This window comes from Neolamprologus brichardi, chromosome 17, assembly GCF_056152115.1.
Source record: "Neolamprologus brichardi isolate AB-2024 chromosome 17, ASM5615211v1, whole genome shotgun sequence".
Lineage (NCBI taxonomy): Eukaryota > Metazoa > Chordata > Actinopteri > Cichliformes > Cichlidae > Neolamprologus > Neolamprologus brichardi.
Window position 1 is genome coordinate 25853178 of NC_142120.1, and position 22970 is coordinate 25876147.

The following is a 22970-nucleotide window of genomic DNA, read 5'->3' on the forward strand; positions in this document are numbered from 1 at the left end:
GCTCTGATGCAGAATGTAGAAATAACTGAAAGTAGAAACGAGTCATGTACAAAATTGTTTTAGCTTTACTAGATTTACTTTCTTTACATGTAAGCTGTGGGCCGGTAACCTGTGCTGCTGCTTCTGAGGTTTGGTATGCTTTGTGGATGTACCCAACTTTACCCTGTAGTATAAGAGCAGATATTACATAAGCCTTTGTGGCTGGTTTCTAACCCTCCAGCCAGAATACAGCTGTGTAAAGGTGGAGTTTGATAAGTGATACTAAAGAGAACACTCAGCAGACTCTGCGCTACACTGCATAGGAACACTTTGTATTTGCTGATATTTGTTGAGTTGTATGAAACGATGCATTTGAAAGTACAGATTAATTTTAATCGATACAGCTCCAATTCACAACAGTAACTTTAAGGTGCTTTATATTTTAAGGTAAAGACCAGCAATCACATGACCCCCTATGAGCTGGATATACTTCCTCACATTTCATCTGAAATACATACACCTGTGGTAATGAGACTGAAAACAGCTGAATTCAAAGATTAAAAGCTGTGGCTCAATGCATCATGATTCTATGATGTGTGCTACTGCATGTGTTACAGTAAATGCAACAGTAAGAATGGCAGCAGGTCATTATTCACTTTTATTGTATTTATTTAAGGAAAAAAGTACTGTGCAAATCCCCAAATGCAATATTAGGGATGGTCACATATTCAGGCAAAAACACAAATTCATTTCTCTTAAAAACAGTCAATGCCAAGCATTTACTCAAATGCACACACACACACACACACACACGGAAAGCCAGAGAGGACATAACAAAAAAAGTATTTGGGTCTAATCACAATAAAAAGATTTAAAAAGTATTTTCAAAGAGTTCAAATCTATTTTTCTAATGCCATAAACAAAGTTTTTGTAGTGATAGAAACACATAGCCAACAGACATAAATCTATGTCATTGCAAAATAATGCAGTGCGTCTGCAAGTTGCAACACCTTAAATTTAAGCTGGGAGCTGTAAACACAATTATGAAGCCAATTTAAGACTTACTTAATAATCACACAAAAAAGTACAGACAAGGAAAAAAATGAATTTCTATTAACTTAATCTCAATTTTTACTAACTCCAAACGAAACAATAGGTTAGGCCAGCGCCTCTTCAACAGTCAGCAGTGGCTTCTGGCCCTGGCAGATCCCCAAAGAAAGCAGAATGGATTTGCACGGGGTGGCTGTGATTGTATACCGACTAAATGCTAATGACACTTTAGGATCGGGGATCGGAAGTTAAATGTAGACAGTGAGAGAAATGAATCTAATGTTGAAGGCTTGTAATGAGTAGTGACACTTTGATGGTACACATTTTAATTCACATGAATAGGGAGTGACTGAAAATTCAGAAAAGCAGGTTTGGGATGAAATGAACCAAATTTCTAAATCTAGTCATGTTAAGTCAAAGACAGCAGTTGCTTCTGTCTAAGATGGTTATGTCAAACAAGGTTGGGTTGTCTACGTGAATGAAAATGGATCTCTTGATGATTTATGCCTCTGGAAAAGAGCCACTATTACTACCGAACAAATTTGAAAACAGCTGATGTTGGCTAGAAGAAACTTTTCTGACTGAACTTGGGTCGTTTGGTGTAGAACCGCATTCTGCCATAAAACCGCCAAAACTGGCTGGATTCGCATGTGTGCAGTGCTAAGTGTTGTGCTGAAAGCGCAGCTGGCCCTAAAAACTGCCATTGAAGCTGGCAAAGGGTGTCAACGTAATTGTGCTGTTGGGCAACTGTGGAAATGATCCAGTAAGAGCTGTGTGGTCACGTTTCTCAGTGGTTTCTGTCTGAAATGGCTTGATCCCTAAGAAACAGGGTGTTATGGATTTGAAAGCATCAGAAGTTTAACTTATCAACATTGGGTGCAAGTAAACCAAAGCCGCGCAGCAGCGGTTCATCAACAATAGGTAGACTGCTTGAGGAGCAATCTGCATTTCCTGCATATAAATGTGTAATCTGAAGGAAAGGAACAAGATCTCATACTGCAGAAAATCCCATCTGGTTTCCATTTGTAGTCAGAGCACTACTGATCAAACACACTTGACCACATAACTGCATGCAACAATGCTTGCAGAGAACGGAAATGCAATGATAAGACCACTGAGTAATACTTTCTGACAAAGATTTAGCATTCAAGTGAAGGAAGATGGAAGAAAGTCGTGGCCTAGATGTACACTGGCCTTGCTTAAGCTGTGAAAACAAAGAGCTGAAATCAGGTGCTGGATTGTAGCAACATTCTTTCATTTGAACCAGTTTCCTACAGCACCTGAACTGATAAGGGGTGTGAGTATATCCCATACAGTAGTAATATATATTGTCCTTTCAGAAGACAGTACATGCTATATTTCATAACATGTAATTGCTAAATTTTATTGGGGCTAAAGACAGCACAGGAGAATCCTCAACAAATACAAATTAAGCAGACAAATATAACAAGTAGAATAGGGAAAGTGTATCTGGAAACCTGCTGACAATGTGAACTGAAATGTAATGGAAAAAATAGGATGTAGAGAAGCATATTTGGTAACTCAGTGTCTCAACAGGGAATTAAAAAATGTTTCAAAAGCAGGATTAAGGAAAGATTATCTGGCAGCCTCGGGTCAGAAACGGGTTATCAAGAATGTTCAAACACAGGATGGAGAAAATGAAACTGTCATCTCAGTTCCAGAAACTGGAGTAGTTGATGTTAGCGAACAGAGGAAAGAAATTAGCATCTCTATGCTAACACAAGTGGAGAAAAGTAAATGTTAAATGGACTGGTTGTTATATAGTGCTTTTCTACTATAGATGAGCAATCAAAGTGCTTTATACAACGTACCTCGTTCACGTCTATTCATACAAGCAATTTTTTCTATGCTTAAGTGTTTTCTTTCATACTCTGGTGGATGCACGAATCATGGTATCGCATCTCAAATAGTCTTCTTACTGTCAAAAGTGGCACAAAAGTTGGTCATTTTCAAAGGAATGTGAATATCATCATTGTGAAAGAAGTTGTCAGACCTTTTAAAACTATATTTAAGATTTTTTAGACGAAACAAGACCCAGATAAACACTAATTTTTGCTCTTGTCCCCTCATGCTTTCCACACTCATGACTATGGACCGCCATGTCACAGTGAACACGACAAACTCAAATAACATTCATTTTAAGCTGGAAAAAAATGCTACTTCAAGTTGTATCAAAATTTTACAAAACGTTCAAACAGCATTGATTTAAAGAAAGAAACATTTTCTCAATACAGCTCTTACAACTACAGATGCAACATTGGCTGTTTCTAACATACAGTACAGTGGCTGGACATTGTTAAACACAGTGGACTTTGGTGTAATCACACCTCATGTCATGCTTTTCCTACATGATTGCTCTTTGTCACATTTGACATCCAAACACACATCCTCTCAATGTGAGTACATCATAGGCATTATTGTAAAACCTGAAACTACATTTACAAAATATTTGTCACAGTGCATTCAAAATACTAAAACTACATTAGAAAACAGAGCAAAGTTCAAGTGTTTTAGTCACCTAGAAATGATAAAACTAAACATAAAAAAATGATCTAAGGATTAATTCCAACATGACACTTTTAGTAATAAATCCAGGTTGAACTGACTGTCTGAATTAATCCTAATCTATTAAAAGCTGAATGTGCTTTCTGTCAGAAGTGAACAGATTAACCGTTGGAGGCCTTCAGTGGTTAATCACAGGTGACTGCTGGTCTATTCGGTCCCATCAAGAATACAGTACAAGAAATTTTGTACTTCCTTGCTAATTCTGCTCTATCTTCTTCAACAAATATTAACATTTAGAGAAGCTACTTTCAGCTGTATTTACAAGGGATCATCACAGTGGGTAGCACCACATTGGCAGGTTTTTACACCAGATATCTCTTCTGATGCAACCACAAAGTAATTTGTGTAAACCACTACACTCTGACAGAAGCTGTTTTTTTCTTTATTCTTACCAAATAACTTTGCCAGCTGTATCAGGCAGAATTGTACAGTGCTTGAACAATGGGCTCTGCTAACACTGTTAACCTTGCATTTATTAACTAGAAGGGGATGTTGATCATAGTTGTTTGCTGAAAGTTCAGTAAAGTTCAGTAAAATGTATTTGTTTTCAAACAATTCCAAACAATTGAGGAAAATCATGCTTGAACCATCCCACAGTTTCCCTTTTTTCATAGCAGTTTGCTTCAGATTTGTTCATACTGCTAGAAATATTCTGATTGATAACATCCACTCACTCACTCTATGTGAATTTACTGGACAGCCACCTGAACAAATGTCACACTGTGACATAATCTCCATAGTGGAGCGCCAACAGAGTAAAAAACATTACATGTCTGATTTAGTTAATGTCTAGTGTTAGACTTTACATTCTCACGTGCAATTCTTTCTACTGATTTATTAAAAAATCTTATGCCTGCAGGTTGTGTGTGAAAACAGGTATATTATCAAAGTCTGTGGCACCCTGTCTCACAGAGGAAACCAAGACAACAAAATGGGCTGTGTGGGTGATCCTTTGTTGGTATCAACAAAACAGACCAGAGTCACTTTTAACACTTAAAGTGTGTCCATAAAGAAGGGTACTGTACAGCTGTCAGCTTCAACACAGCAAGCATGTATGTTTGTAAAGCCTTGAAATTAATTAAGAAGAAGCCTCAGTTCTGTTATTTTGCTCCCTTTATACTTTTGTGCTTTTATTTTTGTAGCTACTGCACTTATATGACATAAAGCTCATTGAAATTCTACAAATGTAACTTTGCTAGGCCCTGTGGAAAATTTGCATCTATTTACTCACACATTTTGACTTTATATACATTGCCACCACATTCTTCCTAAACATACAATTTAAATTCAAAGTCAGGTTACCCCAGTGTAGGAACTGGGGACACTGTTCAAGGCCTCTACAATGTAGACAGTCCCAAAAAGTGAAGCCATGGTATCTTGGATGTGGGCAGTGCCATATTGTGCTGCTCATTTGCAAACAGATTCTTCATAGTAGTGACTTCAGGTGAGAAATTACAGACATATTTCCACTATCGACTCACCTACTGCGCAGTCGCTGTTAGAAAGATGCCAGGACACAATTCTGTGATACTTCAAATTCACTTTTGTACAATGGGTAAAAGTAATAAACATCATATTTCAATGATTAACTGACGAAGATGTCAGATATGCTGGAGTGTGAAGAAGAACCTGGCACAGCACTTGTTCCTTGACTATACATGTTTTTTCTTTTCTTTTGTTCCAGCTTTGCATCATCACCTACCTCCTAAACTCAGGAGAGGCTGTTTCTTTGTGTCTGCTGTACTTGTACCGTGTGCTCCGCTGCTATTCCCTGAGTGATTCCTCTGAATTCGTCTCTTAGTACATGGCCTCAGTGTCTCGGATGCTTCCGAACGACAAACTGAAAGCGCTTCCAAGTCTTTTTGTGATCGTGCTGCCTTCCCTCTTTTTCTTCCTGTTCCAGTTCAGCAAAGAGGCGGAGCTCTGGCCTTTAGCCCCAGACAGCAGACGATGCCGAGTGTTTTCTTTGTCGCTGCACAGCGACAGCATAACTGCCCTCCTCTCCACCTGCTAACAAACAAAAAAGCATACACACAGGTACACAACCACTGAAACAGCAGCCAAACCCCACAGATATTTCCACAATTTAAGGAATCAAAGAAGAGACTTTCAGTTTTGATTCAAGGGTTTAAAAATAAAGTATTGCATTGCCCTGAGCCATCAGGCTAATACTAGGTTAGTATAAAGATGGCTCAAATGTAATTAAATGACAAACACTCATATTCCCTTGTTTCAGCATTTTACGGGTGAGGTGTAAAAAGCATCCATCAGAGAGACAGAAAGGTAAATTCTGAAAAAAGGTCACTGAGCATGGCCTTTTCATGCTGCTCATGCTGGAAAAGGGCTAGACATCCATGGAAAACAACAAAAAATAAATGGCACCAAAAAGCTTTGCAACAATTTATTGTTCTCTACATCTCTACGAAGGAAGTTTATCTGAAATCTACATGCTTATGAATACCCTACATAGCTCATACACATATTTACCTGTGTATCATGTGAGTGTAATGTGACCACACTGATCTCCACCCCTCTGTCACTGCAGCTCTTCAGCATGTGGACCACCTCACCATGTTTGGCCCACTTACAGTCCTTTCCATCTACTGCTACTATGTAGTCTCCTTCCCTCAGTCCAGCCTCCTGAACACATCATGTAACATCATTAGTTCATCTTAATTACATGTTTTGACCTCATTTTTTTCATGCAAGTAGCAGGCCCGCAATATATTCCCACAACGAAGAAGGAGACAAAAGAAGGAAGTGTATTGCATTTTGTCTCCTTCATGTCCTTCACAACTCTTTTCTAAATAACAAATGAATGGCTCTTTTTTGCAGTTAACTACTTGATCAAGTTCAATTCAACTGTATTTATACAGCGCCAAATCACAACAGTCACCTCAAGGCACTTTATATTGTAAGGTAGACCCCATAATAATACAATAAGTAGACAGGAAAGCAGGTCTTAAAATATTTAAATCTTAGAATCAAACTGCAAATCAATTCCTTTTGAGAGGATAAAAATAAAATAGAAATAAGACTACAAGAATACAAGAGAAGATCTTTTCTTCTCACAGAATCTTCTCTAGATGTGCAGGGTTTATCTCACCTCTGCCCAGCCTCCAGGCACCACTCCAGCCACCAGGACAGGAGAGTCTCCTCTGAGCGTGAGTCCCAGTCCTCCTTCTCTCTTATTCAGGCAGATCACACGCATCGGGCCCCAGCGAGCCCTCGCACAGAACACTGACAGTGGACCCTAGAGCAAAAGAACAGGAAACAATTTTTAATGGTTACCTAACCTGGGTAGGTATCTGCCAACTGTGTATTATTTCTTCCCTATGGGACTTACCAGTCTTTGGAAGATATCAGTAACCTTGACTGTGGAGAAGTTGGGTGGAATGATGTCTGGTTTCTGGTGGGTATGAGCTGGTAAAGAAGCCAGTTAGTCACTATGATTTAATCAAACAGAAAATGTAATCATTGATTTTACCATTATATGTGACACTCACACTGTATCTCTGGGGCCTCTGCAATTTCATCGAAGTCGTCCTCTCGGTCGAGCTCTGAGTATTTGTCCAGGGAACGTTTGTGTGTGGCAGAGAGCACATCCTGCAGGATATCCATCTTTCTCAGGATCTTGCACAGACTGTGGACACGCATGGCCTCCTCATGTCTGATTACAGCACGCCGCAGGTGGGCCTTACCTTCATGTAAGCAGAAATTATTATTAAAAAAAGGTTTCAAAGAATGGGAATATAACTATTCAAGTTATAACATGAGCATTTTGGTTCATTTTCAAGATGCTTGCACAACGCAGCTCATAGCAGCTACGTGATGAATACAAACTCACCAAGTTTTCGTCTTTTTTCAGGATCTCGAAGAACCTGGCTGAGTTGTGGCCCAGCAGGAACACTGGCATGGCACTGAATAAAGGCCTTCTCAGCTTCCTCCTCCTCTTCTTCCCCTCCTGCCAACACTATGGAAAAATATATACAGCTAAGATCTGTTTAGAAATGCTAATTAAGTGAGTATTATCTCTGGAAAAGAATACAATAAAGTTAGGTTTATTGGGTAAACCACTAGAAATGTCAGTTTTCTTCTTCAAAACACAGTGCTTTTGATGCTGCATAGGTGATACACAGGACAGAGGTGTACTACATAGGTGACAGAGGAAAACAGCTTTGTTGATGAATTTGCCTCATTAGGCATTAACAGACTGCTGACAAGATGACAAGCACAGACGAGATAACGTCTCACACTGCCTGCTGGATCAGTCTGACACCACTCTCACACCACCAAGAATGTCAGTCTTTGATAAAAAAAATATTACATTACAGTCTGTTTATAAATTAGCAGCAAAAAGTGTCTTACGTATGTAACAAGCTTCAACTTGATTTTAAGACTTTTTAAAGACACAAGTGTACTGCTTTAATTCAAAATTAAATATAGCCAAGGCAGAAGGTTATCTACAAAACAAGAAGTATGAACTCTCCCTAATGAACATGTGAGTAAATCTTGTACTTACACATGTGGTCGCAGAGTGCAACAGCAGCGTAGTAGTGGGAGAGAGCGCGGAAGTGTTCAGATTTTACCTGAACCATGGACACCCATGAAAATGGTACGTAGTCCTTCATCAAAGGCTGTGTCATAGTCTGCTGCACTAACAAGTAAACATCTGACACCTACAGAAAACACACATGCATACAGTTAAACAAAGGGCATTAAGGGTAATAACACAAACAAAGCACATATGTATTTACTCACCCGTGCAGCCTCCTGTGCCAGCCGGAGCTGGGAGGTAAAGTGCGTGTCCTGTGTGGTCAGGGTGATGCGCTCAAACACACACTCCTGTACCTGGGCAAGCATGAGCCGCACCAGCATGCAGAGTGATGGACTACTCATGTCCAGACTTGGAGCGTTGGAAAAATTCTCTTTAAGATAATTAAATGCACCTACACATTAAAAAATAAATAAATTACCAATAAATACATTACAAATTAGCCATGTGAATTCAAACATTCTGATATCAATGTTTATTATATCAAAAGTATATAATAAAAACAACTGAACAAAAGCTTTAAATTTACAGGATTGGGTACCTCAAAATCATCAATAGCTGATTATAAACAACAACAAAATCTGTTATATTAATGGCAATCTTCTTGTTTTGGCTGCTCCTTTTAGGGATTGCCACAGTGGATCATCTGCCTCTATCTCGACCTATCCCTAGCATTGTCTTCTGTCACAGCAACCCTCTGCACGTCCTCCTTTGCTCCTCTGAGGTCTTCTTCTTTTCCTTCTGCCTGGAAGCTTCATCTTCAACATCCTTTACACAATATATCCACTATCCCTCGTCTTTACATGTCGCATTCTTCTCTGTCACTTCTGACTTACTCATGCAATACCACATTTCCTATTCTTGGTACCCTAACACATGCGTTCTCTAGATCCAACAAGACAACAGTGAAGCTGTTTCTGACCTCCGATATACACCTCCATCAATACTCTCAAAGCAAACATTGCATGTGTAGTTCTTGCCACGAAGCCAGACTGCTGCTCGCTGATCAAACCTCTTCTTAACCTAACTTCCACAACTCTTTCCCTTAGCTTCATGTATGGCTCACCACCTTTATCCCTCTCTGCTCATGCCTAGCTACAATCTACAGAACACTGCCTTGCAGTCTCCTTTATCATGCAGTTTGCACATTCGGCATAAGGGTTAGTATGCAGTCATTGTTAACCCAGACCCGACAAATTCAGAATGAAAAATTCATTTTTTCTGATCTGCATCTTTGATCTGGTCAAGATTTTACATCAGCTGTACTTCCTGATGCAACCCTCCCTATTTATCTGGACTTGGGACCAGCACTAGGACTATATTGCCTTGTGCTGTTTTGTGTAAAAAACATGCCCCTCGTATTTGAAGGCTCACAAAACGAGAAATCAAGTATTTTGATGTATGATTTTGCCATTGTGCTACCTGCAGCGCGCTGAAAAGCATCTATAGCTTGGTCTATGCCAGCTGTTGCAGAGCGGTCCTGTCGTGCTCCGATCTGCGTGTACAGGGCTCCGATGTTGAACAACACACTTCCCTTCTCGAAGGCCAGCGCACGCTGACACGATGGAACGCCAGTCAAAGAGTCATACCTGAATGACAAACGAAAAGGGAACCACCAATGAGCAAAGCCCCTCCAGAGTTTAAGCTGCTGGAACAAAAGTGTCTTCATCTACTATTAAGCTTAAGTGTTTTTTTTACAGTCATGGAATGAGACACTGCCATCCATGCTCTGCTTCATAATTACCACCTTCAAGCTCAACTAAAATTTGTAGCCAACCACTTAGAAACATAAATGAGATTTTAATTCTGGAAAAATGGTTTTATGGTCACATTACATAAATCTGTCCCTGGAAAACAACTATTGAATGCTTCAATTTTCTCCTGAAAGAGAGAGCAGCAGTAAGGCACCAGGATGTAGTAACAACACAGCTAAAGTGCACAATTAAAAAACTGTTCCTTTGCCCATTGTTATTTTACTGCATATTGCACATACTGTAAAATGCATGTTAATGATTATGATAACCCTTCAGTATTTAAATTATGCTATCATATAATACCAGTGGAAATGAACACCCAGATTCTTCTGAGCAGAGAAGAAGCGTTGATCCAGGTAGTACAGCTGATTGTAGTACTCCATTAGCAGCTCCAGACCGGCCTGGTTTCGACTGGGTGTACGCATGGCCTGATTGAATCAACAACAAACTAAATGTTAACATTCATTTAATGTCAGCTACAGACAGCCTAAAAGAGACATCAACTTTAAATAAATCAATACTTTTCATTCCACTTGTTTTTCTACCCATGATGAGCAGAATGTTTACTCTGGATCAAACTGTATGGGTGAATTTATTAACCTGTCTAAGTTCCATAAGCTCTTTGATTTCCTTGTCATAGAGAAAGCTGTCCTCCCCATAGTGCTCACATATAAAGTCCTGTGAAGGCAGACAGAGACACGGTGACAAACAAATTATCTTCACGTGTCCACATGAAGATGATTTTGGTTATTCTTCTGGAAAAGGGAAAGCAAATAAGCACAAAAATATGATATTTCATCAAACTACCCATCTGTGTCAAATGTTTAGTAATGAACAAGTAATGAAAAGAAGTCAGGCCAACTAATGTAAATTAGCATAAAAACATGAACACTGCGTGTAAAATAAGCTTAAAAACATTGATTCAGTAACTTTTATTAGGATACATTTATTGAAATAATTCTTCACTCAAACACAAGTTTTTCTTGAAAAGAACAACAAACTGGATAAATAAAGAGAAGGAGGTAGATAGATGCTGACTTCACCTTGATAGCAACAGTGACATCCACCTCTTTGGTTTCTTTTAAGCCAAGTGGGATCATTGGAACATTGACAGCCTCACTACAAAAAGAAATTAACAGAGGTAGTGTAGGTTTCGACAATGACTGCTGCTGCCATCTGCTTGTTTTCAAAACCAGTGAGCACTATTCTCAGTGCTTCATCCTGCTAATCAGCAAAGCTAAAGCCAAGCAGTAAGCCTGTCACCCCCCACAGTTACCTACTGCCATTTACAATAACAACAAATGTGCACACTGCCACCACAGGGTTATTGACTATACTCTAATCAGGGGATTTTTCCCTCACACGATACGGAGCCGTGGAGGCAAAAATCTTATGGTTGTGACAGAAAGAATGACACATATGTGGATGCTTTTTTCCTTTAGCCTCTTTAAATAAATGTGACTGAAACCCAACTTTGACTTAAACCCCATCCTATTATTAAAACATTTCTAAGGACCAACACATAAACTGGTCATCACAAATATCCAAGTACAAGGAGGTTATACACCCAGTGCCAGCGTCACTACAAAAATGTAATGGATGCTTGTTTTCCCCAATTATAATGATCATTAGTCTAATAAGCACAGCCTGGAATTAATGGGACAAATACGCATGCATTTGTGCACCTGTCTGTCTGGTAGACATCCATGCTGCTGTTAAGTTCCTCCAGCTCCTCTTTGAGTAGCTGCAGGTTGGAGTTGACAAAGCTGAGCTCTAGAGCCACCGTCTCCTTCACCTTGTTGTTGGTTGTCGCCCTGCAGAATAAAACACAAAGACGTCCAGGTGTTTTTTTTTTCAGTTCTCAATACTTCTTTGTGGGCTTTCTAAAAACAGTACTAGGGCTGATTCCTAATCTGCTTTGTCGTAAAGCCCAGTATCACAATTAGAACAACACAGCTAAAAACTGACTTGCTAATTTCATTCAGTATTAGTGGATGCAGCAAACTTTTCTGAGAACATAAATTCAGGATGGGGTGAAGGCACAAAAAGCCTCTCTTTAATTTATGCAGCTCTCTCCACCTTCTCCTCCCTCTGTCAACCACTATTCATTCACTTTCTCCGGTTCACCCCCCAAAAACAATGAGAGGGTCGATGACTAATGCCAGCTCATACTTCTATGGGGTACACAATGTTCCCGGAAATCTGAAGCATCTCTAGTTTACTATGTTGTTGTTTAGAAAAGTGGTAGAGAATTCCTCCATTATTGGTCCTAAACAGTGCACAAAATTATTGGGACTTTGCAGTCATAAAGACATTCTATCCATGAAGGAGAGAAATGCATCAAAATGGGCACTGTGTCAAATTCACAGAAATGTGGAAGAAATGGTTGAGTTTAGATGAACTGAAAAAATAAAGGCCTGCAACATCAAATTTACTTACATTTCCTCTGGCCCATCTATCCAACCCATCTATTCTGTATCCTGTTTTAGCAGGAATTCTGGTGTCAGTTTTGGAGATGTTTCTACAAAATCCACGTCACCTTGTTTTCAAGTTATCGATTTCACAAGACTTTCAGAAAACTTACTCTGACTTTGAGAGTGAGGTCACTGAGATTCAAACTCATCCAAGATTTTCAGTAGATGCACCTGTGGTATGAATATGAATACACTGTCGCATTCTGGAGTTATCATATTCAAAAAACATTCAGAAAACTAAACCTCTGACCTTGACTTTGAGGATTCAAAATCCTCAGATATTTCTAGGAGATACACCAATGATATCAATTTGTAGCTCCTACGTCGCCTTGTTGTTGAGTTATCACATTCACAAGCTTTTCAGAAAACTACCCCTCACCTTTAACCTTTAGGTTGAGGTCACCAAGACTCAAACTTATCTGAGATTTTTGGTAGATGCACCTATGGCATTTGAAAATCCTAGGTGACTTCCTTCTTGAGTTATCACAAACTTAGGTGTCCAGCCTGCCCAGCTGCCCATCTGCCAACCTGGAGGGATGACTACAACACCCCATCAGCCTTTTATGGCTGAGCGGTAAAGAGCTAAAAAAAACATATGTTTGAGTGTTTATCTTGAAATAGCACTTCATCTTCAGTTGCATATACCTGTTATCAGAACACTCACATCACTTTGAATTTAAAAAATTTGTGGCGTTTTTTCCATGTTATCCTTTAACACATGACCAATCTCAGTTCAAACACACAACTGAAGCTCACTTTTGAGGACTTCTTAAATTAGGTTAAGCTTTCCAGTTAGACCACTTCAGCTTCACCTCTCTCCTCATCTGTCACTGCCTCTCCCAGTCTCACACACACACACACCTATATGTAGGATCAAGCCAGGGCCAATCTGATTAGTCAGCATTAAAAAGGCTACCAAATATCCCCTTCACACACATCCACTTACACACACAACATGCTGCAGCTCCGGAAGGGTAACAAAAGTATTTCTTGCTTATGAGATGAAGAATCAGAGAAGTTTAAATGTTAGAAGTTTTTTTATTCCTGTGGCCATAACACATTTTAATTTTTTAAAAGCACTAACCAAAGCAGAAACAGAAAACAATGTTCTGATATCATTAAGAACAAACTGATCGACAAAGTCATTAAAAAACTGAACAATAGTCCTTGTCACATGACCTGTAAATAGTGTTTCTGTATGTTTTTACTAACTTGTGTTTAACACCAACCTGCCAGAGGGTCTGCAGATGGAAATTAGCCCAAGGCTATAATCTGGCATATTTACATTTGTTTAAATGTTCATTAATATCTATTGCCCCTCTTTCTAAATAAATAAATAAAATAAATTTAAAAAAGCACCTGTGAGATAAGAAAAATAAAATACCTCTGGGGTCAGCATGGACCCCCGGTCGCTGGGAGGATGTTTAAACAACATTACAGCCCCTCAGCTGAGTTCCTACATGCAGCACAGAACATGACGTCTTCATTAGCTAATCACAAACTCTGATTAGTGACACCCCCTCCCCTGTATTTAATTAGCATCCCAAACCCCCTACACACAAACACACACAAACATCGACCCCCACACACCAGCACTAATACCATGACACAGTTCCACAACAGTTTCACAACAAGTGAAGTGCAAGTGAAAGCTACATGTTTTTGTGTGTGTGTGTGTTCATGTGTCTATGTGTTCCACTTGACTGGAAAAAGAAGGACAGAAAAAAAAGGTCTGACAGCACCAGACAAATAAGTGGGGGATGAGCTTGCCAGAGCACCGCTGGGAATCTCTGCATGGGAACAGGACGGGGGCAGACACAAAGCTAGCTGATTACAGGCTGACGGGCTGTGTGGGGGTCTTTGTCTATGTGACCGAGCGTCCCAATAGAACGGGAGAGAGTGCTTGTTTTATATCCAGTAAACTGAGTCATCACCTTTCGGGATAAGAGCCTAAATCAGGTCAAATGTGGAGCTAGGGAAACATTGAAAAGACAAATAAAAAAAACTTAACACCCTGTTACACAGTAATTACTTTAAGGACTGTTTCATCATTTAAAACATTTAGAAAACAAAACAGCAACAGCCACTGCAGTCAGGCCACTCAAACGACAGATAGGTCATCAAAAGAGTAATTTATTAATCTCATATCAGCTGTGGTTTTCTACACTAACTAAACTTTTGGGAGCATTTTGAAGCATCGTAATAATACAATAAAATAATATAGAAAGTACAGAGTAAATAACAAAGAAAGAAGAACGATTTTTTTCAACTTTATCAGTTGTTGCAAAAATAAGTCCTGAGACAACAGTGAGTCTGTCTTAAATTAAAAACATGGTTATTTTGATTAGATTAGATTTTAATGCGGCACCACTGAGGAAGCAGAAAGGAGCTCTTTGCTTTAATTAAGTGGCTCCTCCTACTCCTCCTCCCAAATAGTCCTGGAGCATCAGCATGTCCCATGTTTTTCCAGAGACTTTTGCACAGTGGTCTGCTCATACTTTAAACATTCTAAAACTGCCACGGCAGAGGTTTAGAGCAAATGTATCCACATACTTCATGCATATACTCTGAGGCTCTGTACTAATTTACCTCTGAGTGGGCAATAAATATGGACATGTTGAGAATGAGTTGAGGAGACAGACTATAGAGGAGAGCAATGGAGAGACACTGGACAAAGATGATGCCAATGTCCTTAGAGACAAGACCTTGATGCTATGTGAACATTTCATTTTTAACTTCGTCCACTTTCCTCACCAGTAAAACTCTCTGGTTTGTGTGAACGACAACTGGCTGCTTCAAGACACAGGGCCAGCAGTCCAGAGAGTTGGGAGATTAGCTTCAGTGGTGCTCATGCTGCCAAAGTATGCAGTGTTCACTCACTGTTTTGTTTGAAAAAAGCATTAATACAAAAAAAAGCAAAAATTTGCACAACAGGGAGGAGATAAACCAGCACAAGCACATAAACAGCCATGTTCACACACAGTGAACACAAACAGAGCTGTAAAACTGGGTGGTGCTGGTGTGTGTGTTTCTTTAGGATGGGAGTGATCTCTGACCTTTTCCCATCAACCGACTGAACCAAAAATGTGAGGCAACCAACAAAGACGACAACACAGATGGCACCTGAATGGCATTTCTCACAAAATCAAACAGAAAAAGTTGCTGTGTGACGAGTGAATATACATTATATTTAAAGCAACTGTGATACAGCTGACAAACACAAAGCTTCACAATTTTTTACCCATGGGATTGGAAAAGCAGCTCAACACTACAGCACTGCATCACTTATTTCCAAGAAAATTCGTGTCCATTTTTGCCTCTCCAAACTGTGAAACAGACACGCATGCAGATGTTGCATTACTAGAAGGAGGAAATAATCTATTTAAAGCCACGAAGTCGGTAGTGAGAAAAATGTATGAAGTACATTCCAGGGTCCTTAATCATCAAAATTGATTAAGCTAGGCAGCTAATATGTATATACATATAACTGTTAATGTTAATAATGTCTGTTTAAATGCTTTTCCATGATTATTTTCATGTTGGCTTGAAATAAAATATCTTCCTCTGCCGTTACTGCAACTTCTGTGCGCATGTACGTGAAATGGACACCGTGGACTGCTGTGTCTATTTCACGTTCTATTGTGATATCGGGTTGCAACCACGCTACCTATGGGAGTAAGCTAAAGTTCCTGGAGAGAACATGCAAACTCCACACACACGATAGATTCAAACTCAGTTCCTTCTTGCTGTGAGGCAGCAGTGCTAACCACTGCACCACCGTGCTGCCCTCGTGTAACATTACAACAGAAAAGTAATTAAAAATAAAATAAAAATTGTGCATGCAATGTTCTGATCCGTTGCAATGTCTCACCTGAACAGGTTCTCCGCTCCAGTTCTCATACGCATCTCCTTGTTGATCTGCTGGTTGATGCGAGCCCGTCGATGCTGCAGCTTACTGCGCTGAGTCTGAGCCAAAGGATCACAGCCCTGCAGATGAAATAAAGAAATAGAGGAGATAAAATAATTACTGACTGACCAACTACAAAAGTTGCATTTCCTACAGAATTAGACTATCTTAATTAATCTACTGACCGGCAAGAAAGCAAACCCTTTTCCAAGCAATAGCGTAAATGATGCTGTATGTTATAAGGGTGTAAAGGTTATGGGGTTATTGTTTTTATCAGTAACTCGGTTTCCCTGGGTCTTTCCATTGTGTGTTATGAATAAATCCATAAATCCAATCCAATACCAGTACTGGTTTTATTTTTGTTATATTTATCCGCGACACCTTAAAGGCCGGTCAATGAAAATATTGTCGGACATAAACCGGTCCGTGGCGCAAAAAAGTTGGGGACTGCTGCTCTAAGCACAACACAGGTACTTCCAGACACCAGTTTAAAAACCATCCAGTGGACCACAGGATGAGAAACTCAAGCAGCTGACTAATATCAAAGATAGCCACAAAAGAAACAGGCAAGTAGACCAGACTGTAAAGAAACACGATGGTAAGGGCATGTGAACTTCCACTAATATCGTTATCAAGTCCCTGTATGAGAAACACTGGAGTCTGGAGAGGAAGCTGAATGATATCGAGCCTTAGAGAAACACAAAGTGGAAGGGTCAGGGCTGGTTGAGTTAATGAATTTGCAAAACCGGAGCAAACTGATGTAGTACCAGTAAATCCATCATGGAAGCTGCTGAAAAACCTAAAACTTAAAAAAAGACAGCTACACTAGACTACCAAATATACTTGGTGACTGTTAATATATTTTGGCAGTCTGCCCAAGAAAACACAGAACAGCTGTGCAAATGTGACAACAATACTTCATGCTGTATGATCTGAGTAAGAAGTACTGGAAGCAGCTGGCAGACTTACAGCCAGCTAACTAATGTTTTCCCCGATGGAAATTATCCTGTCCAAAAACACGCTAAAAAAAAGAAACCGTAAGAGACACAGCCACAGTGGGGATAAGATTTGATATATCAAAAATAAATCTCAAACAGACTGCGGCGCAGTGAGAAATTACTTTTTATTTTTTTTAAGCCTTCCTGTTTTCACATGACACTAACCCCAGTTTTACCATGGCACCATGGCATGTTATTACTGCCAGTGGAGAGCAGTCTGAAAGAATTACTTCACACTACAAACCCAGTATAGCATAGAGATGATGGATGTGACAACATGTGAAGGTCATTGTGACTGCTTAACATGATAATACTGTGCCACAACAAAGCAGAGGACATACATTCTAGATTATAAAAAAACTTTAACAGGATCTGTACATGTGTTTGAAGATTTAACAGCTTTTTAAAATCTTGCTTCAACAGAGGCAATTTGCTCACAATACTTTAAGAACTGCCTCACAGCTGGTAATTTGTGTGCTCACTAAAACCAGACATGTGTCATACAGTACAGCACACTTTCACACTCTGAAGTAAACAAATGTACAGTTACATGACAGATGGCGGAGCTGTACTGTAAACAAGCTAAATACTCCCTTTTTCTTATGCCCTACTGGTCCTTTCATCATCTTCTCTATCCCTCTTCCAGGAATCTCAACAGTATATAGTTGTTATGTTTGTCTCTCTCTTTTTCTTCATATATCTTTTTACCTCCCAGTAAAGGAGTTTGTTTAACATGCGCACATCAAGTAACCCTCCAGTGCCTATGTGAACTGATTTCCCACGGCAGGGCAGGTTACAAAGACTGAAAATCTTACTACTGATTGCTTTGGTCACTAACAGACTGGTGCACGGAAGATGCTGACTGTCTGTAAACACTTGCTGTTTACTCTCCAAGCGTTAGAGAAACTTGGAAAAATGTGAAAAAACTGCCAACAGGAGGCAAAGAACATTTGCCTTCAACGGTGAAACTTCTGCCTCACTGCTGAAAGAAACACATTTTTAAAAACTGCAAATTTTTTGGAAGGCAAATGCTCACTCATTTTGCTTCTTGCTTTTCACAGACAACTTGGCAAGTAGTTTGGAATTATTTTATTATTTTTTTATATTCTGTGATTTACTTATTTGTTACATTTTATTTAACAATGTCAGGAAAGCAATGTGTCAGAGGATCCTGATGTCACACAGTCTCATAATAATAAATAAATTACAGACTAATAATTTAACAGTGGTATACGATCAGCACTCTGTGAACATCTACACGAAGCCAAGGTATATGTATATATAGAGCTAGATCAGTTCAGCCCTTCTCTGATGTATTGGGATGGTCACTATGTCAAAACTCAGAAAATGTGGTCAGCGAAAACATGTGCTCTTTTTCCCAATAATGTGGGTATTATCCCTGCAGCTAACTTTCTTTGTTCCCTAAGTTAAAGTTTACATTTGCCAATTTACATGATTATCGATGACATTCAGGTTTCATGTTCTTTAGTTTAATTACAGGTCCAATAAGATCCCCAAGTGAAGCCACACAGCATCATCACGTGGACTGTATTCTAATTTTACTTATCCAGTATTTTTTTTTATTTGAAATGAATGTAAGAGTGTGATTGTCTGACCTTGCGGATGCTCCCACTGTGGCTGCCATCTGTGGGTAAAGTCGACGGGAATTCGTCGTCGTCGTCAGAGGGACCGTCTGACAGAGACATCTCAAACTCTCTGCAAAGATTCATGTCAGCATTTTATTACACTCAGGCACGTTTAGACACACTTCTCACACACCACCGCACTCTTGGAACACGACTCTTAGCTTAACGCGCCATTTTAAAACGTAAATTTTATCCCAACATAAACAAAACAAAATATCCTCCCCAAAAAGCGTTAATTTGGCTAACATTAATCACTTGCCTTATCGCTGGCTCCTCCATCGTCAAGCTACAATACCGGCGACCAAAAAGTCTCTACATGTCTCCCAACTTTCCCACCACTTTGTGAATTTCCAAGTAAGAGTACTACTCCAAAAACAGTCAACCGCAGATTAACTTTTTTACTCCTGAAAACAACTAAGCTTTCGCTTTAATGTACAACGTCGTCCGCACGACTCTTCCCGACTTGTGTGCAGCTGGGAGCGCTTACTCACAGAGGCGGGCCGCGAATGTAGAAGGTAGCCAATCATGTTGCAGCTTCTAAGACGGACAATACATGAAACAAATCATATGGGAGGTTGGGACGGAACAACGATCCGAGGTGACCAATTGCGAGTCGCTCGCGGCATCTCCCATACTCCGCGAGTCGTTGCTATGGTAACGGCAGGGCTTTGGCTTCTGTGTGTGGGCCTCGGAAAGATTACAGAAGCTCCGCCTCAACCTAGGACTGAAAACAAATTTCCACATTAGATCACTTATTCTGTTATTCATTGTCTCCGTGCTCTTTTCTGCTGTTGTCATAGGGCAGCGTTTTTTTGCCTTTTTAAAAACTATTTAACTTGGAATGTATGTAAAGTTCATCAACAGGAAACGCTAATAAACAGGTTACAACATAGGTTACAACAAGGTTACAAATAAAAAAATATTGAATATGATGTAATAAGTTGGGTTTTATTCTGTAAATGGTGATAGAGTTTTTGTTTTATACGCTAAGTCTATATCTGAAGAAGTCACGGCAGAGAAGAAGTGGGTTAAAAAGCTCAATACTTGCATGTAACAAAACATGCAGGAAGGTAAGCCAGTGCTAAGGTGGCTTAAACATGCATCCCTCCTAATGGTCAGCAGGGGGCAAATCCTCTCGATGGGTAGTAGTCTGCTTTTCAGCACTTTCCTGGTGGGTTTATGGCCTTTAGGGGTCTTTACCCTTCACAGATTTGCCGTAAGGCAAAATAATTTTTTCTTAAAACCATCGTCCAGCGGATGTCTTTTTAAAAGATTGTTACCAACCAAAGTGTATCAATGAAATAGGCTTTTTAAATATTACTGTTCTGTCTGTTATTGGTTTATACAAAAATGAAAGAACAAACATAATTTTAATAATAATGCTTAATAATAATAATGGTAATAATAGTAATAGTAATAATCGTAATAATAATGCTTTTAATAAGCAGTAACACATGAAAGGCAATCTTGTTTGTTTATTAGTCACGAGAGGATGCCACATAAAAACAGATGAAAGAGGCAAAATTATGTGCCATAGTCAGGGGTTAAAGTGGGCATGTTTTTATTTATTTGTTTTGTTTGTTTTGGCACTACATTGGAATGACTGTGGGTGTCCATAAGTTGTGGTACTTCAGCATCTAGCTAGCCATGCAGAAGAAGAGTGAGCATAAGTGTGTAATTTGTTTGTGTCAGGACATTTTGAATGCAAAGGTCCAGCTGCTGTATTTCACAGGGAGAGAAAAGAAAGAGAGTTAAGTTCACTTTCTTTCAGGTAAGAAAGCCAGAACTAGAAAGGAAGAAGACTAGACTTAAAGGACTGCTCAGTGGTGTTTGATAAACTGGAAATGTAAAGCTTACATGTAAGTCCTCATGTATTTAAATCAGATACTGGGTCTGTATATGTGCGATTGTGTTTTTCAAGTTGTGAAACATGCTGCAAAAAAACAAAACAAAAAAACAAACAAAACCAGCATGGATTTAAACCAAAGAACAGTGTGTGACTAGCACACAGTGGCTGTAGTCATGGTCAGAGTTTGTTACATAAAGGGTAGCAGAGATGAATTTGAAGTTAAGCTGATGATGTTCAAATTCATTCACTGAATTCAGCTGTATAGTGCACAAATGAAATGCAAAATCAGGGACAGTACCTACAACACAAAGGCAAAAACAAAAAACACACACACATAAGCAAAACAATGACATGTTAAATGCATTTTATTTATTTATTTTACCTATAACACTGGTCAGCAGATAACTTTTTATATGAGTATATAAGACATTAAATATCATGACTTATTCTTCCTGAACCAAGAGAGCTCCAGCTCCAGTAACATTTACATCAACCTCCAGTTTGTGGTGCTGTAAAATCTGTAGCTGAGAGCATTGGGGCAACAGAATAGAGCTTTTACAGTGTGAAAAAACTAAGCACACTTTGCTTCTCAAATCCAACCCTCTGGCTTTTTGTGGGACAATGTGAAAAAGCTATAGTGGTTATATCGCCATTTACTGGATATACTTGACCCCAATCAAATTGTTTGTCTTGACAGGTGATGGTAGTCTCCATAGCTCATATTTGAAAGGCTCTTGTAAACAGTAGACAATATATGCACATGAGAATTCAAGAAAGTATAGAGAACTACCACTTCATTGATGGATATGATGCAGCTTTAAGAAACCTTTTAACAAAAAGGGGAAAATGATTAGTGTGAGGAAGAAGCTACGTATAAACACCAAACTCCAATAAATAACCAAAAAAACAACAGATTTTCCATTAATTGTGGTGAATTGTTATTACATGGAATGAAATAAAAACCTAAATAAATATAAATAAAAATAAATACTCTAAATCAAAAGCTCTAATACAATAGTTGGTTACTTTTTTTAAGCATTCCACTGTCTGTCTTTGATTTTTTTGATTAATCAGATTTTCCCTTCTCCTTGCTTTGTACCACTTTGGTCACTTGGGGGCAGTTTTGTCCCCTTTTAGCCAGTAAAATACTTTCCTGCAAATACTTCTCTTTTCTGTGCGCTCTGTGATTATTTGTATGGAGGTATCTATGGTTCAAACTATGTACATTTTTACAGTTACTACACTGGGGTGGGGTTGGGGGCTGGTGATGTTGTTGCATTCAGTAAATCCAAATGCCAACACAGAAAGGTAGTAATTTCTGTCCACCTGTGGATCCAGAACACAACCTACCATCTGTAGATTTGACCTTTTATGCTCAGTTTGCACCTTTTTACTCTTTGAATAGCTGCCAATTCAAATTTAGAAATGCTTCAAACCACTGTGATGAAGCTCATTCATGTACACTGTTCTTTACAAAGTTTGTAGAAATAACATTTTTTTCTGCTCACAATGGCCAAGTAATATAGGAACGTCTGTGACATTTTCACACTGTCAATAATTTAGTGTTGTTCTCTCCTTCACAGCAAACAATGAGGAGGACCTGCTGTCGATGGGAAAAATGTCTTCGTCCTCACATGCAGGGGGGAAATGGACATTCTGTGAAGGCCGAAATGGATTAGGGCAGAACAACTGTCATTTCAGACACCACACTGAGGTGGCTGTCGTTGTGAATAAGAGGTATATGAATAAAGCTTAATGGAATTGAGCTGAAAAGAAAATAAGGTACTGTGCAAAAGTTCCACCAGACTTTTTGGACATTTTTAAGTGGTCTTGAGCAGTAGTTTAGTTTTTTTTTGGACTTTAGCTGCTTTTTCATTCACTATTAGTCGGGTCCTTGTACCTTATTACTTTTGTTTGTATGTTTGTTTGTTCTCTGCATTACTCAAGCATAAAAAGATACCTAACTTAACTGATGGACCAGTGATGTGTCCACACATAACAGACAACTTAGAAAAGAACATTTTAAATTGTAGCTTTAAGCAATTTGTTAGCAGTGACCTGCTGCAAAAATAAACGTTTTGGTCTCATTTCTTTAGTCAAATGCCACCAATAACACAGACCGGCATAAAATAGTAATTTTGCACCAGCAACATGTTTCCAAAAGAGCTATGA

The 22970-nt window shown here is 39.1% G+C and overlaps 1 protein-coding gene across 1 annotated transcript; it reads right to left on the reverse strand.

Annotated features, from left to right (window-relative positions):
• Window positions 1–624: 624 nt before the first annotated feature.
• rhpn1 (rhophilin, Rho GTPase binding protein 1) lies at window positions 625–19401 on the reverse strand. The gene is made up of 16 exons (XM_006803633.3): window positions 19209–19401; window positions 18920–19019; window positions 16270–16385; window positions 11610–11738; window positions 10968–11043; window positions 10525–10602; window positions 10228–10352; window positions 9593–9759; window positions 8377–8564; window positions 8138–8294; window positions 7463–7588; window positions 7122–7316; window positions 6962–7038; window positions 6722–6868; window positions 6103–6255; window positions 625–5625 (listed from the first exon to the last, which is right to left on the reverse strand). Exons 1-16 carry the CDS (start codon window positions 19226–19228, stop codon window positions 5413–5415), a joined length of 2067 nt encoding a protein of 688 aa, XP_006803696.2. The 5' UTR covers window positions 19229–19401; the 3' UTR covers window positions 625–5412.
• Window positions 19402–22970: the final 3569 nt, after the last annotated feature.

What these genes read in the sequence shown, in the direction of transcription:
- rhpn1 (XM_006803633.3), bottom strand. Translation starts at nt 19,228, where the DNA reads ATGGAGGAGCCAGCGATAAG. An exon ending in GGAGCGGAGAACCTGTTCAG is followed by an intron (nt 11,739 to 16,269) that starts GTGAGACATTGC and finishes TTTATTCTGCAG; the next exon opens with GGCGACAACCAACAACAAGG. An exon ending in CTGATATCTTCCAAAGACTG is followed by an intron (nt 6,869 to 6,961) that starts GTAAGTCCCATA and finishes CTTTTGCTCTAG; the next exon opens with GGTCCACTGTCAGTGTTCTG.